This window comes from Perca flavescens, chromosome 6, assembly GCF_004354835.1.
Source record: "Perca flavescens isolate YP-PL-M2 chromosome 6, PFLA_1.0, whole genome shotgun sequence".
NCBI lineage: Eukaryota > Metazoa > Chordata > Actinopteri > Perciformes > Percidae > Perca > Perca flavescens.
The window spans coordinates 28,448,770-28,465,925 of record NC_041336.1 but is presented as its reverse complement, the minus strand read 5'-3'; the positions used below and the strand labels follow the sequence as shown (position 1 = coordinate 28,465,925).

The 17,156-nt window shown below is 42.3% G+C and overlaps 1 protein-coding gene across 1 annotated transcript; it reads left to right on the top strand.

Moving 5' to 3' along the window:
- The first annotated feature begins 583 nt into the window (after positions 1-583).
- Positions 584-12,409, top strand: tbc1d31 (TBC1 domain family, member 31). Its single transcript, XM_028581262.1, has 23 exons — positions 584-1,011; positions 1,395-1,535; positions 1,930-2,045; positions 2,983-3,161; positions 4,350-4,501; positions 4,676-4,835; positions 5,052-5,252; positions 5,377-5,553; positions 5,732-5,811; positions 5,932-6,078; positions 6,213-6,346; positions 6,631-6,764; positions 6,872-7,051; positions 7,133-7,365; positions 7,497-7,569; positions 7,717-7,796; positions 7,900-8,035; positions 8,252-8,344; positions 8,828-8,956; positions 9,190-9,384; positions 9,575-9,662; positions 10,045-10,248; positions 11,212-12,409. The coding sequence occupies exons 1-23, from the start codon at positions 941-943 to the stop codon at positions 11,364-11,366; spliced, it is 3,258 nt and encodes a 1,085-aa protein (XP_028437063.1). The 5' UTR covers positions 584-940; the 3' UTR covers positions 11,367-12,409.
- Positions 12,410-17,156: the final 4,747 nt, after the last annotated feature.

Below are 17,156 nucleotides of genomic sequence, written 5' to 3'. Positions count from 1 at the left end.
AGATAAGCAAGAGATGAAGTTAGATTATTTTGTTTATTTGTTTTACTCTTATTTGTATTTATTTTTTGCTGTTACAACTCCATGTGCTCAGTGAATGGTTCAACATTTTGACTACTTCAAAATGTATTATTTGCAGAAAAGAAAAGTCCTAGAAATCCAAAACAACATATTCAGAAAAAAATCTTAACTCAGGGTCCGGTCCAATACTCTCTTTTCTCTCTTTGGAGCTTTCTATTCCCTCTCATTGTCTTCTCCTGAAGACATTCTGTATTCAGAGACACCTGCATTTAGACATTCATGTTGGGAAGTAAAATGTATGTAAAATATTTATAAGCAAATTAACAATTCCAGTTTAAAACGTGTCTTTTTTTAATCGAAGAATCATATACTGTACATACATAGGCCTATAACAAACTAAATTAAAATATGTACAGGTACAGGTATATACCACATTTCATCGAGTGTCACTCTCAGTTTAAAACATGATATCTCTGTAAGCCTTGTGTTATAAGCATAGAAGTTAGTGTGTTCAAAACTGTTTTGAACTACAACTCCCATACTGCACGTCGCTGTATACCTTTGACGTCAATTTTGGGCGACAAAATAACTCCTCAAGCTCAAAACAAGCAACATCTCCTGAAACTGTAGTTAAACTGTTAGCGTATCGTTTGATAAGCATTTAAAGGACTATTGAGCTCCGATTTTTCTAAATGGTGCTGACCTTAACGGCCTTTCTGGCCGTTACTTAAAACTAAATATAACGTTAACGTTACTGCCTGAGCTTTCAAATTTCGCGCTGTTTGCTCCGCCTTTAAAGGGGTTAACTTAGCCAACTAGCCCGTTAGCTAGCCATGCTACTGTAAACTGGGGCAAGTCAAGTAAGGAGGATATTATTTTGTATTGTAAATGTATGCACTGAGTTTCTTCAGACTTCTTTAAAATGGAAGTGACGGACATCGGAAACAAAGAAGAGGGGAAAGTCTGGCATCGAAAACCAACACTAGGCAAAAGGTAGGAAATAGCTAAACGATGCTTGATTAACGTTAACGTTAGTTGTCATTGTGCACCTGATGCTGCGGGGAGTGACACATTTATCTGGATTAGGCTGTAAAATGTCTCTATAACGCATACCTCTGAGCCTAAACTAACGTTAACATTGGAAGGTTAGCTAACTGCTTGCAATGCGGTTATGTTCAGTCACACATGTTGCATGTATGTAAGTATGATACTGTACTGTATACTCCCAGGGGATGCCTCTTTACATTTTTGTTCATGTTCAACCACTTTTTTCAGGGGGTAATTGTAACCACTAGAGAGCAGCCATGATTCATCAGTTTGTTGCTTTTCATTTGAGTACTATCTGGGTGTTGTCTTGTCTTCCTTGTGTGTCCTAGTGTGTTAGTGACGGTGGTCCGCAGAGCTCAGCAGGCCAAGACGGTGCGTTTCCTCCATGTTGCCTTTGACACCACAGGAGACTCCTTCCTGGCTGGAGATCACCATGGCAACATCTACGTCTTTGACATCAGTAGGAACAGGTGGCTGACTGCTCAAAAGCCCCAAAATAATTGAGTGTTTTAAGTATTTGTTTATCACTATTCTATTTTATTAACATGATTTGCCTTGTGACATGTTTACGAATAGTATGGTCCATATACAGTCATAAGCCCACATTTCCTATATATGCCATAGGCATTTCATTTTGACATGTCTCTTCTCTCACCTGAATGTGTTCTATTTAGAGCCAAAAATATGGTAAAAAATACTTTTATCTTCTTCCCAATTGATCTTCTCATCTACAAGGACGTGATCCGATGATTGTGTTCCAAATATAAATGTATCTTCCTTCTGTATAGAGCTGAACAAAGTGGTCTTGATGTGAGCGAGTGTGTATGTGATCTTGTGTTTTTCATCGCTTCTTTCACGGGGCAGATTTCGTCTGGTGCAGAAGACAGGACAGGCCTGCACTGCTCTGGCATTCAGCCTTCGCAGGACCACAGAGTTCCTTGTGGCTCTGGCTGACTACACCATCAAGTGCTTTGACAAAGGTAGGATAAACACATCCAGGCACGTTGCTTTGTTCTTTTCATAGTAACTTTCAGGCATGTACCCTGTTTTTAGGTTCTCAGGACTTTTTCCAAACAATGTAATTTTCAATGACACTTGCTATTAATCACCTTATGTATGCAGATGATTTGGTAATCATTTGCCCATATAGTGCTGGGTTACAACAACTTTTCAATATTTCAATATCAAATATAATGCAAATAAGAGCAATATTATGATTGTTAGAAGTAAAGAAGACAAGAAATTACTATTTCCTGATTTCTTTTTATCTGGTACTGCCCTTAAAGTGTGTGATGAGATTAAATATCTTGGCCATCATATTGTTAATGATTTATCAGATGATAAGGAAATCAACAGACCGTGTCGCCAGATGTACGCTCAGGCTTATGTGCTTGCATGTAAATTTGGCATGTGTTCGGCTAATGTTAAGGAAGCTTTATTCAAAGCATTCTGTACACCATTATATACTGCCCTCTTGTGGCGGTCTTACAGAAAAAAGAACATGCAGAGCCTGAATGTAGCGTATAATGATGGCATGAGACTGCTTCTAAAACAACCAAGATGGTGTAGTGCTAGTCACATGTTTGTTAGTGTTGGTGTATTCTGTCTTGATATGAAACCTTGTTTATTGATACATGTGTAGAATGTCTGTCTCAGAAAACAGAATCATTCAAGCTTTAGGCCACATTGATTTTAGCTCTGTCAGGTATGAATCTAGACTGTGGAGACATTGGCGCTCCTGTTTGTATATTACGGGTTGTTGACCTTTTATTAATTTATATGAATTGTACTGTATACTTATTGCTATATGTTTGTAAATATTGTCATTTTTAATGTACTATTGACCTTCCATTTGTGTCCTGAATAAAGGTATTATTATTATTATCATTATTATTGTTTCATTTTCTTTTCTTTCAGACACAAAGCAGCTGGTCAGTTGGATGCGAGGTCACGAGGGAGCAGTTTCGTCCATCTCTGTCCACAGCTCAGGCCGCTACGCCATCAGCACGTCTTCAGACACGGCTCAGCTCTGGGACCTGGACACCTTCCAGAGAAAGAGGAAGCTCAACATCCGACAGTCTGTTGGCATTCAGAGGGTAAACATGCAAAATGAAAGCAACATTTGCAAATAGTAGTTTAATGATGAAGTTATAGAGTTTTTGGTTAATTTGAAGCTGTTGATATACTACAGTGCCCTCCACAATTATTGGCACCCCTGTTTAAGATGGGGTCATGGACTTCTAAAAATTCTCCTTTTTTTTAAACAACATAGAACCCAAATGCAAAAAAAGAGAACAATCCAACCTTTTATTTAAGTACATTACTTTGGTGGTAAAAAAAAAAATCACACATTTAGAAAAAAAAAACTTGAAATCATGTGTCCCACAATTATTGGCACCCCTGATGTTAATACTTTGTACAACCTCCTTTTGCCAACAAGACAGCACCTAATCTCCTTCTATAACATTTCACAAGATTGGAGCACACAGAGAGAGGGATCTTTGACCATTCTTCTTTGCACAATCTTTCTAGATCGTCCAGAGTCCTGGGTCCTCTCTCATGCACTCTCCTCTTTAGCTCACCCCACAGGTTTTCGATTGGGTTGAGGTCTGGGGACTGAGATGGCCATGGGAGGACTGTAAAAAAAAAACATTTTTGTGTAGATTTTGCCAGATGTTTAGGATCATTATCCTGCTGAAAGACCCAGTGACGACCCATCTTCAGCTTTCTGGCAGAGGCCATCAGGTTTTTATTTAAAATGTCCTGGTAGTTCAAAGCATTCATAATGCCATGCACCCTAACAAGGTTGTCACTGTGTCACGTCATATTTATACCCCAGGGAAACAGGAAGTCATGAATTACTATTACATAATTAACTATTTAAAAGTTCCTAGATACCCTGACCAACTTTAGCAACTACAGAAAAATATATTTAAAAAAAAATCAATTAAATTTTTCAGCGGAATTGTTAGGGGTGCCAATTATTGTGGGACACATGATTTCAAGTTTTTTTTTTCTAAATGTGTGATTTTTTTTTTTTTTTTTTTTTTTTACCACCAAAGTAATGTACTTAAAAAAAAAAGGTTGGATTTTTTCTCTTTTTTTGCATTTGGGTTCTATGTTGCTTAAAAAAAAGGAGAATTTTTAGAAGTCCATGACCCCATCTTAAACAAGGGTGCCAATAATTGTGGAGGGCACTGTATGTCAAGTGCATTTATGGTATGCACGCACTAAATGTGTTCTTTCTTCATTGTTGTCGTGGCCCACTGTTGTTTGTGTTGCAGGTGTTTTTCCTGCCTCTCAGTAACACCATCCTCAGCTGTTTCAGTGATGACTCCATCTTTGCTTGGGAGAGCGACACGCTGATCTGCAAATACCAGCTCCCTGTCCCCGACTGCGGACCCAAAATCTCCTACAAGGCCTTTGCTGTCACACGGTCTTTCACATCACAACAACTAACTAGCGCATTGATTATATAGCTTTCCAGTGTAGTGCTTCGTTACTATATGTCCCACCCTGCTTGGCTCTAAACACTTCATAAGCACAATAAAAAGTAAATAGGGATCAGAAGGCTTTATCAAACACTGATATACCTGACTTGTGTTGGCAGTGATGGTAAGAGCCTTGCTGCTGGTGGGCGCTCCAACCTGCTGCACCTGTGGTGTCTGGACAGCAAACAGCTGATCAGGGTGATTCAGATGCCCACGCAGGTCCGAACCATCCGACAGCTGGAATTCCTGCCCGACAGCTTTGACGGTGGAGCCAGCCAGGTACACAGACAACCGAGGAATTTTCACTCATCTCCTCTGTTCTCCTGCTATGGAACCTCGTTTTACACATCTTTGACATCACTTGCCTGGAAGAGGCCCCGTCTGTGTATCTGTACATGTTAATGAGCCCATCGTCTGTTTCTGTATCTCTGTATGCATATGTTTGCACTTTTCTGCGCCTGTGCCCTGTGTAATTGAGACTTTTTGCCTCTGTAGACACTTGGTGTACTGAGCCAGGACGGCGTGATGCGTTTCATTAACATTCACACCTGCAAGCTGCTTTTCCACATGGGTTCCCATGATGACACCATCACCACGGCGGCGGTCAGCCCTAACGGCCGACACGTTGTGGCCATCATGGATAATGGCAGCATCAAAGTCTACAGTGTTCAGAGTCTCACACAGGAAGTCAACAAGGTGACAGTCAGTTGTGATAGTTGTGCAAAGATGGACAAGGTGGCAAGAGTTTTCTCATTTGCTGATAATAAGATATTGATCTGTATTCATATAATGCCTGCGTTTGTGTGTGCCCCTCCCCCAGCCTCCTCCCTCCCAGGTGGCGGTGGTCACTGGCGGTGGAGCTGACGATCAGGACTTGTCTAACCTAAAGGTCAGGGTCCGGTCCGAGGTGGTTCAGAGACCAGCCAAGAGCTTGGGTAGGCGGACACAGGTGAAGGTACTCCGACCCCCCGCTGGGTCTACAGCTGAGGATAAAGAGGTGGGAACAACACACAACAATGTTTCCTATACATTGTGTTTTTCTTTTTGCGGAGTGATGTAAAATTTTATTTATCATAGATGTTCCACCACAAATGCACACAAAGCATTTCCCTCGCTCTAACCAGATGCATAAGGGCGTATTTAATACTGTGTTACGGTTTCGTGTCTGTCAATAGAATGAACTACCTGCTGGTCTGAATAAGAAGAGACTGGTGGCTCTGCTCAAGGCGTTTGGAGAGTATCCTGCTAAATACAGGTAAAGGTTACTTTCATGCAGGATTCATGCATGCATCTGATGACTTAAAAACTGCATCATGCCAAGTTTTTAACACCTAATGTAACATTTCCATGATTCGTTTGTGTATCTGTGTTGCAGGATGTTTGTATGGCGGTCTTTGTTGTGTCTCCCAGAGAACCATGCGGCGTACAGCAGTCTGACTGATAAAGGTCTGCATTCAGCCTACCTCGCTCTGAATGATAAATACCCCATCAAAAGTCACAAGCTACAGAGGGGACTGCAGAGGTACACACACACACACACACACACACACACACACACACACACAATTGCAACTCATTCTATGTATTTTCTTCTTTCTGCAGAATATAAATGATTTTTAACAAATTAATTATTTAGTCCTTTCCTGGGCTCCACAGGGTTTTGTCTGCCTTCGCTCACTGGGCAGCCATCTTTGGAGAGGTGGAGTACCTTCCCCTGGTAGCCTTCCCTTTCGTCAAGCTCTTCCAGAACAACCCGATGCTCTGCTTTGAGGTGGTGGCCACTGTCATAGGTACTTCATGGTAGTAATTATAAAATGCCATTTCCCGAGTCAACGCAACATTATGAACGTATATGAAATTTCAACTACACACATTTGAAAGCTTTCCAATATTTTGGGCTGCTGCTTTATGTCCAGGATTACTACATGTTTTTTGTGCCTTGTTTATGTGTAGAGAATGGCAGTGCAACATTCACATTTTACAACTCTGGCTCTGTTTATCAGGCATCTGAATGTCTTGAGTCCAAGTCTTGTGTTATCAGTCTGTCTGAATACGCTGATGTTTGGTTGCACAGTGAATTGGGGTCAGCATTGGTTCGAGTACTTCCCCAACCCTCCTCTGAACATCCTGAGCATGGCGGAGAACGTTCTGGCTCATCATGACAAGGAACTGCTGCAGCACCTGGTGGACTGTGGCATCACCTCACAGGTAACAGCTGTACGCAACTACACACAACTGGAGGAGAAGAGTGGACGAGTGGTGAGAGACAGGCTTGTCCTGGAACTCCATGTGATGTGCATCTCTATATCATTTAGCTCTACGTGTGGCCCCTGCTGGAGACCTTGTTCTCAGAGGTTTTGACTCGCGATGAGTGGCTCCGACTCTTTGACAACATCTTCTCCAACCATCCGTCCTTCCTGCTCATCACCTGCGTGGCCTACGTCACCTGCTGCCGTGAGCCTCTGCTGCTCTGCTCCCAGAAACAGGACTTTGAGGTAACTCTCATAGTGAGTCAGGAAATGTTTCCATCTCTCTTCCTCCATCAAATGTTTTGTCCTGTTTTCTTTTGCTTCCAGTATTTTTTCCACCACCGTAACAACCTGGATTTGGGAGCCATGATAAAGGAAGCGTACCGGCTCATGGGCAGCACACCAACTGACATCCATCCCAGGACTATGCTTTCTGACTTCACACCACTGACCAAAGGCCAGTACCCCGTGTTCAACCACTACCCCCAATTCATAGTGGATTACCAGAGCCGGGAGAGGGAGAAGATACGACTGCAGGAGATGGAGTATCTCCGCGAGAGGTGATATTACAGATGGTGGATCCACAGTGTTAATAAGATAAGAAATGCTAAAACTAGCGTCAGATAATACATTCCAAAGCCATTAGTGAGAAAATATCCAACAGATGAAAAGTGTTTGTTTGTCTCATCAGGCAGGAGGTGTCAGCCATGCACGCAGATTTTGTGCGTCGCCAAGCTAAAGAGGAGGCCTATTATGCACAACAGGTAGATATTGTTTGTCAAAATGAATTCAACCATAAATTTGGTTGGAATTGGTTTTGTTTTGCCTGCTCGTAAAGTTAACCTGTATGTGAAACACAAGCCTGAAATGGAAGTTAAGTGAACTGAATACTTTGACTGATTTGAACACAGGAGCTGCTGCAGAAGGCTGAGGAACAGCGCAAAAACATCCTGGCACAAGAAGAGGAAAAACTAACACAGCAGAGGGCAAAGTAAAAAGCACCAGATGCTCACACCTCCATAGTTGAGTCATGAGGACAAAAGAACGATGTGATTTAGCAGCATTGGTTGCTGACACCGCTCCATCCTCTGCAGGTTGGCATCCATGAAGAGAGAGCTGAAGGTGAAGGAGTTACAGCTGCTGGACGAAACTAAAAGACGTTTCCTCAAACACCAACACAACCTGAGAGCCTCACAGGTCCAAAGACTAGACCAGGATATCAGTAGAAAGGTAACCTGGTGATTAAAATGCAAGGTAGTCTTTTGTATGAAGGAGCCTGCATTAGCCATACCACAGATCCCGAACTCTGCTGCTCACTTTATTATGGGTAGTGTGCTTCTCATTATTACATTTTTTTTTTTTTCTACCAAATAATCTTCATCATGGATTTAGTAGCCATCACTTTTGAGCACTAACCAACCAATAACCTTTAATGCTGTGCTACAGATGGATCTCCGGGAGCGAGAAACAGCTGCATCAGTCCAGGATCTAGAAGTCCGACAGATGGAGCTGGAGGCTCAGAGGAGACGCCTCGAACAGGTTACAAACAGCTTGCATGCTTGCAGCTTCCTCTCTCCCAACATCCTTCTTTTGATTCATTTCTACCTCCCTTCCTCTCTCTCTGTGACCATGTATCCCCCAATGATGACTCCCCTAAACCTAGAAAGCATTCTGCAGTTGAATTACCTAGAAGCATAAAAGGAAATGTGCTTTCTCTTACTGGACGTTAAGTATAGAGGTACAGGTCAGCCTCTAAGTTTGAGACTTTATTGTTATAGGAAGTGAAATCACTGATGGTTGTACCTAATTCAAGACTTTCCAGTGTTGTAGCCTCCTCTAGACACCACCTTCTAAAATCATAATAAATGAATATCACACACATATTCTGCATTTAGATTCTTACAATCAAACACTGAGGTCTGTAAAATAAGCAATTTTTAGATGATGTAATAGTCACAAACACATCTAATGACATCACGTTGTCCTGAAGTTTTTTTTTTTCCCCATGGCCATTTCCCTCAGCACCTGTTTAAGGAGCAGGAGCGAATGGGACGGGAGGTCGAGGAGGAGACCGAGGTGAGGATGAGGAGGGCAGAACGAGAGGGTGATAGCTACACAGAGCTGCTACACCGCACAGAGACAAACATGCAGGTTAGTGACACATTCCAATATGGAGCCAGTGTAATAATCTCGATAAAAGCACACCATCTCGATGCACTCGAAAATTGGTCTGACTTTACGGGGAAACTATCACGTTAGCCACGAAGGCATGCAAACTCACTTTGGCACAGGTACCGGTGATCTTCTCCTCTTCCTCTATCCGTTAACTTTCTCTAAAACACACACACACACACACACACACACACACACACACACACACACAGGTCCTGGAGGAGTCCCTGGCGGAGGCGTGCCAGCTCGGCTTGGACTCTGACTGGCAGAGAGAGGTGGCGGAGCGTCTGCAGCAGGTCGATGCCAAGCAGGAGAGGAAGAGGGAGAGACTGGCAGAGCTTCACAGGCAAACCCTGGCAGAGGAGGAGAGACTGGCTGACACCGTGAGAGATGTGGCCGGAAGGAGGGTGACTGAACAAATTACATGATGTTTTTGCTTGACTATGTACAATGATTGTGACATCATTTATGGACTTTTCTGTGACCTATAAAATCAGTGCTGCAAAATTGGTTTTAAGATTTGTCTTCCTTGCTGAGAAAATTATGCTGTTTGGTTATCGTTATTCAATTAGACAATAAGTATTTGTTAATTTGCAGTGGGATGAAGTGATGAGCTCCAGAGCCCAGTTACAGGAGCAGCCGCCGCCCTGGGAGCAGCAGCCACCCAGATCTACAGCAGACAAAGGTGTTACTCCACATATACACCTGTTGTGTTTGTGGCCTTTGAGCTGACCTGTCCATTATCCAGACGTGGATCTAATATTCAAGATTCAAAATTTTTTTATTGTCACATCTGTTATACAAGCACAAATGTGTGAAAGGCTTATGCTGGGAGTAGTAAATGTAAGGGAAATTTAATAAAATAAGTGCATAACAAATGAGTGAAAGGAAATAAAGTAAATATAGAAAGGCATATAAAATATAAAACAATAAAATATAAGAAGCAATTTAAAAAATGTATACATTCAAGGCCTATGGCAAGGTGAATATTGCACAGGGGTTTGAATTATATTCAAGAAGCTGGGTGTTGCATATTGGTGTTGTAATATGTGTTTGCTTTGTGGCAGACAACCAGAGACAGATGGGGGTAAGATCCCTGTGTTCGACCAGAGGACTTCCTCCTAGAGCCAGTGCCACCACTGCTGTTAATGTTGGAAGCAGCACTGCAGGTCCAGCAGTCAGACACAACCCTGCCACCAGCCCAAAGCAGTCAGGAACCAACCTGGTGTGTCTAAACAGCAGCTCACCTTCAGAGAGCACAGCCACCAACTGTAAGTCATTCATTCATCAAGTAGATAAGGCTATAACTATATAGGCTTATGATAGGCTAAGACTATATCCAAAGATATTCACTTTACTGCTATAATATAAGGCTGGGAAACACATTGGAGGAGCTGGAATCGTTAAATGTTTGCCATTTTTGCTTGAAAATAGACTTTGCCCTATCTCGCACCCGGTGCAGCACAAAGCCCGACACAAGTGTCTTTGCTAGTTTAAGACCGACACAGTTGTCAATTTCCCGTCCAGCGCCCGTGTCGTTTAAATAGCAAATGCACCTGCTCCCATCTTTGCGCCTATGGGCGCGCAGGTCTTCCAGGGAGGTGTGTTCAGGTGAATTCTTGGCGTATTGCTATCTTGAGGCAGCGGAAAGTGATCATGCCATTGACCAAGAAAAAAAGTCAATAGCGCAGCATTTCATTGTTATTTTAACAGCAAATTGGTAAAATGCGCCTATGCTCGTGCTCGTGCACTATGCTTGTTACACACACACAGGGAAGCGCAGCAGCACACAAACAAAAATATTACGGTGCAAATCCGCCGTCATAATAGCAATGCGCCAAGATACGTACGCCCCTGACTTTTAAAGGGAATGGGAGATGACACTCTGATTGGTTTATTGCATGTTACGTCCAAAACACACCTATAAATTAATGAAGATACAAAGTACAATCCTTTTGAACCAGGCGCCCGGTGCACGGACCCTCTTTTCTGCCGTCAAACTAGTAAAAGTGGATTTGGACACGCCCTAAACGCACCTGCACCATGCGCTTCACGCCGAGCCCTTAGATCATTAAAATAGGGCCCTTAACATTTAATTATCAAAAGTATTTGCTGATGAAATTTCTGTCAATAAACTAATCCACTAATTGTTGCAGCTCGATATAATGTGACCACCATTACCTTGAGTTTCTGCGGCAATAATTTTCCTGTTTGTGCTTTTTATTTTGTGTCAGTTTCCCTGGACCGAGGCCGGGCCCAGCTGGACAGCAGCGAGAGACAACTGCTGAAGGAAGTCAGAGAACTGAGACAGAAGCTGGCGGCCAGAGCCAGAGAGGGCAGCTCTGCCTCCTCACAGTCTGTCCTCACACTGTCCTCTGTCTCACCGTGACCACAAACTGCTCTCTTGTCTTCATAGTGTCACAAAAACATATTCTTGCCTCAAGCAAGCAACAGATACAATGACTCAGACTCCGTTTACCATTTTCCATGTGCTTATATACCATCCTTTTAAACTACACATTATTAACGCAAATAGAGTCAAACATGTTAACTGCGCATCATCAACCACCATCTCATGAACACCCACGTCTTCCGTTTAAGACACCAGTCCTCTGGTTCCCTGTGAGGACAGAAATGGGTGCTCTGATGTTGCCTCGTGTGATGTGCACAATTGTTTAGCTTTTGTCACCACTCTAGGTCGACCATCATTCATGCCTGGGCTCTCTGATAATATTCCTGCAAGCAACGGCAGTTTCATTCATTTTAACTCAAGTCTGTCTGTGGCCACTCCAGAAACACACTGTCCTGTATAACTGGGGATAGTTGTGAGCACTGTTACAAACTGATGCAGCGTACAATACTGTCGGTACCATGTCTAGCTCAACTAACTGTATGTGAAACATCTGTTAGTTCTATAGTGTCTGCAGTTTAACATCTTTATACAAACTATTATACCTCTGAATTTGTTATCATACCACATTCCATTTAATGTTCAGTTGTACACTTTATATTCATGGTTGTCATTTTTTTAAATATTTGCGCTGGTGCTCCATTTAGAATTTTTTTTTATTTCAATACAATTTTGTGTGATTTGTCTTATTTAAAACCTGGTTTGGATAAAATGTTTAAAAAAAAAAAAGAAAATTCTGATTACAATTTTGTTTCATTTTGCCTTTCAAGAAATGTTCTCTATACAGAATTCATAGGTAGTGTATTACAAACAGACAACATGCAATATGCAAATCCAGTTCCTCAGGGCTTCCACTACAGGCATTATCATTTAGATTTCACTATAATTTGGATTAGAGGTATGTTTTGATTGGATATATCAGGGAGTTTGTTTCAGGGTGTTCATGGTTTGTCTGCTTATGTCAAGACAATAAGCAACTTGTCTCTTTTCATAAACCAGATCAGGTTGGACTCTGCTCCTCACTGGGTGTGCCTGTGAATGTCTGTCTCTGTCTTTTGGTCCTATAGTCATTCAGGTGTTGTTTGACATGAGCTAAAATGACAGCCATCTCCATTCCTGTCACTCATTCTTTTCTTTCCCTCCACCCAAAGTTGATCTGTCCTGACGTGCTCTAAATCACTCTCAGGCCCTGGAAGGAATACAGCAAAATCAGTTGAATATTTTCTGTTCTATCATCTGAATCAACAACCAAAAACACACACTTGGTGCCTCGTGGAAGTACACAAATATGTCTTGAAGCACAATTTCACGTCACACATAATGCTATGAACTTGCATATGAATAAATATTTCCTTCTCTTATGTAAAAACTCAGGAGCAGCTGAGTTTCTAACTTGTTCAGCCTCTAGTCTGTCTAGCCCTTCCTGTCTTTTCCTATTTGCAGTCGCTTGCTGCTCCAGTTCTACCTGATTTTGCCTATAAAGCGTCCTCCAATATCAGCAAATGACACACAGCGACATGCGTAGCAATCAGTTAAATCATTTCTTTAAGCTCATCAGATCCCCACTCGCAGTCTTCACCACAATGGTGATAAGCCATTGCCACACTTTCATACAGTCTTGCAAACATTTGCAGCTGTTTCTAAGGCCATTGGCCGTTTGTGTATTCACACAGAAGCAAGTGAATAGAAAAACATATTTCCATCCCAATTATTCCTACCGCCATTTGTGGAGAGTACAATGCTTTGACATGAGATTTGGTGTTGGAGACACTGCAGGCTTGTCTGTTTGCTCTGTGTCTGTGTTTGCTCACTGCTAGGAGATTTGCCTGTTCTTCTCGTGATTGTGGTACAGTTTGAATGTTAGACTCTGCTGAGGACTGATGGCTAGCCTACCAATTTACAGCATGCACATTAAAACATTGAACACACAGACATAGACAGCAATAAACACTGCAGTTGCATCAAAGCTCTTCGCATTTTACATTGCTCATTAACTTTGTATTTCAGTAGTGGTAATTTGAGACCTAGTGATGTAAATTCAGAAGTTCTTGTTCTTGTGTACATATTCCAAATAGCACCTTACCTTTGTGTCAAAGGCAATTCAGAGGCTAACATTTCCAAAGGACAAAACGCTTTTGTGGAGTATTGACTTATATAAAAAAGGCATTTCTCAGCCACTTTATAACATCACCCTGTTAAAGATATGATCTCACTACTCTGTGCTGCCCTCAACCATAAAATGGCCCAGGAAAACAATCTGCTGTCTTAGTTTTAGCAGCCTTTTTTTTATAGCCAAATTCAAACACAGTTTATGATTCTGTAAAAACTCAGACATGGTAAGGCAAAAGAAAATTTGCAATTACCAGATCTTTAGTTTATTTTGGAATCCTGTTCATTGACGCTGAGTTGTTATGAAGAAACTCAGCAGCAGCTTGACTTTGGATGCATGAAGAAGGTTCAGGAGATATTGATGACTTACACAGAAGCAGCAATGAACTTGTTTATTGTGTAGTCCCATCCCAACTCTGAAATATCTCTTCCTCAAGGTGTACTTAAACCTAGCTGGAGATGTTAAGTTTCGCAGAATCATAAATGTAAACAATGATATTGCGAGAGCTGTAAACACATATCCTTACCTTAACAATGTCAGCTTGACCATACTGCAATAGAGCCTATACTTGGTGTGTGCATACAAATGTGAGTATGTGTTATGTGTGTTTTCTCTTCTGACCTAGGTGGGATTGTAGCATTTGAACCAGTAGTCTTATCAGGCAGCTGTTACGTCTCCCATCATCTATGGAGACCTGGAGTTGAACTACTCTTCTGCCAGAGACAGGTTATTACCTACTGCTGTTATGTTGGACACTGACCTGAAGGAGACCTGAGGAAAGCTGGATTTTTTACCACAGCTACATTCTTTTGTTCTCTATTGCATGTTTTTTTTGCTCTCAGCTGTCACCTGTCATCACTTATTACTGTGAAACAGTATTGCCCTAAGCAGGGGCGGTTCTACCATTTGCCATTTACCTCTCAGTGAGCTTCAACCAGTAGTTCATTCACAAATGTCAGAGACATGCATGAGACTCTCATCCACGCTTTGACGATCGTGCACAGCTGCAACATGGACCTGCTTGTGGTTCTTCTAATTGTCAGATGAGATAATTCTACCTTTTAAAAAAGCAAACCACTAAAAAAGACTTGCATTTAAGTCCACCATCCATGGATGACAGCAGTGCGTCAGCGCCTTTGTACTGGAGATCAAAACCCCTGGGGAAGGTGAGGCGACGGGTTCAAGACCTCCGAATCCCTTCCCCGTCTTGCTATGACTTCATAGCCAGCAGACCGGCATTGGATCTGAGCCATAACGAGAGTGCCCGGCTGGCAGTGGACTCCCTGCTGAGCCACGGCTTAGAGGGATACCACGAGGTGTTGAACGCAGAGGGAGAAGTGGACTTTCTGTCACAGCTGGAGAAGATTTACATCCTGGAAAATGGGAGGGATGGAAATACAGGTTGTAAGTGTTTGTTTTTACATTGTGATGTATCCTTTTCACATTTTTTCCTACTCTTTGCAGCCTGTTGTGTTTGAAAACATAAGATAACCATCAGATTGATTCATTGGATTAAAAAGTAAAAAGATAGCTGGTTGTTTTACTTTTTCACCGCTTCTTGCATTACACAGCTGATCCTGGTGCGTCTGATGAAAGTGCCACCGAGTTTGACAGCTTGTCTACTGGATCCCAGTCTGCCACACAATGTCCTGCAGTGTCCACAGACAGTGACCCCATTTTGGCAGGTTTGGACCTGAGCAGCCAAAAAGGTATTACAGGAGTCAAAAACCTATATGGAAGCAAGTCCTTTCCAAAAACAAACTACTATTACTCTGCTACTAGTACATTTTTTTCTGGTGTTTTAACTCTTGGTATTTAAAATCCTGCAGAGACTTTAGTGTGTCAGCCCAATGTACTTATATGTTGAATCAGTATCCATTCTCATTTGCTGCCATCTCTGATTATGTTTTTGTCCCTTCCAGATGTAAAGCAGACTGACCCTGCCCTGGATAAGCCAGATGTTCAAGTTTATTTTCAGTTTGACAACAGAGCAGCCAGCATGAAAGACCTGGTCAGAGAGTTCATCACCAAGGCTGGAATGGTGTGTGTGTGTGTGTGTGTGTGTGTGTGTGTGTGTGCGTGTGTGTGTGCATGTGTGTGTTGTGTGCGCGGAACATGACGTGTTTTCCTGTACATGTGAGGGATGATGGAAAATGTTAGTATTGGATCTTGTGTGCTGAAAAGTCACATACACAGTCATACACAGTGGGTGATATGTGTCTGTGCATGTATTTGCTATAGTGATAGACAGCTTAAGACGTGTATGTGTGTGTGTGTGTGTGTTTAGGCCCTGGCCATAGTGATGGACAGTTTCAGTGATGTAGAGCTGCTCTGTGATCTTCTCGAGGCAAGCAGGAAGAGGAATGTGTCTGTTTATCTGCTGCTGGATCATCTCCACCTGAACCTGTTTGTGAGCATGTGGCAGGAACTCAAACTCAACAGCAAAAACTTTCCTGTGAGTCTGTTCATCTTCGTCTTTCCACCCCCTGCCTGTTTGAGCCTTGCTGCATTCTTTTTGGTGGTATAGATAGATAGATAGATATATAGATAGATAGATAGATAGATATTTTTTGTCCCATAAGCGAGATTAGTTTTCACAGTCTGACAGGTACATGGCAATATACATGGACAAATATGTCAACAGATAAATAGAGTGTGTGTGATCTTGGTGATTCAGGTTTTGTTAGAAATGGTGAGCATGCTGTAGAAACCCGGGGAACAGTACAGCAGGATGGGGTGGATCACCAGCTACTTAATATGCATAACATCGAAAGTTTGCTATTGCAAAATAACTACACTGGGTGGTGAAGATAATTGACTTTTTATTAATGTACCAATTTCCCAAACTATTAAAACATCTCAACTTCTCACTGCCTTGGAAAATGTGCTTTTTCCCCTGCTTCTTCGAGTGAAAAACAAATTATACATTGAATAATTGATTAAGAATTGCTGTGTGTGTGTGTGTGTGTGTGTGTGTGTGTGTGTGTGTGTGTGTGTGTGTGTGTGTGTGTGTGTGTGTGTGTGTGTGTGTGTGTGTGTGTGTGTGTGTGTGTGTGTGTGTGTGTGTGTGTGTGAATAGAAACTGTCAGTACACAGTGTGAATGGACAGACCTACTGTGCCAAGACAGGCAGGAAGCTGACTGGTGAGATTGCTGAGAGTTTTATCATCTCTGACTGGACTGAGGTGCTGACTGGCTCATACAGGTACACACACACACGCACTTGAACACATTCAAATAGAAATTGTTTTTATAAATAATAAACGTTTGTGTTCTTCTAAGTCTAGATTTGCATGTTCAGTCTGTGTCCACTTTACCTTTGTCTCGTCTCTTTTAGTTTTCTGCTCTACCATTAATTTGCGTGTGCGTGTGTGCGTGTGTGTGTGTGTGTGTGTGTGTGTGTGTGTGTGTGTGTGTGTGTGTGTGTGTGTGTGTGTGTGTGTGTGTGTGTGTGTGTGTGTGTGTGTGTGTGTGCGTGCGTGCGTGCGTGCGTGTGTGTGTGTGTGTGTGTGCGTGCGCGCGTGTCTGGTTTCTCTTCAGTTTCTCCTGGCTGTCCTGGCAGACCCATCGTAGTCTTGCTGTTCTTGTAAAGGGCAGCGCAGTCACACCTTTCCATCAGGAATTCCTCAGGCTACATTCCAGCTCCGAACCAATCCCCGG

Excerpts from the sequence above, each read along its gene's own strand:
- tbc1d31 (XM_028581262.1), top strand. The coding sequence starts at position 941 with ATGGAAGTGACGGACATCGGAAACAAAGAAGAGGGGAAAGTCTGGCAT. Across the intron at positions 5,554-5,731 it reads CTACAGCTGAGGATAAAGAG|AATGAACTACCTGCTGGTCT; the intron begins GTGGGAACAACA and ends GTCTGTCAATAG. Across the intron at positions 7,366-7,496 it reads ATGGAGTATCTCCGCGAGAG|GCAGGAGGTGTCAGCCATGC; the intron begins GTGATATTACAG and ends TTGTCTCATCAG.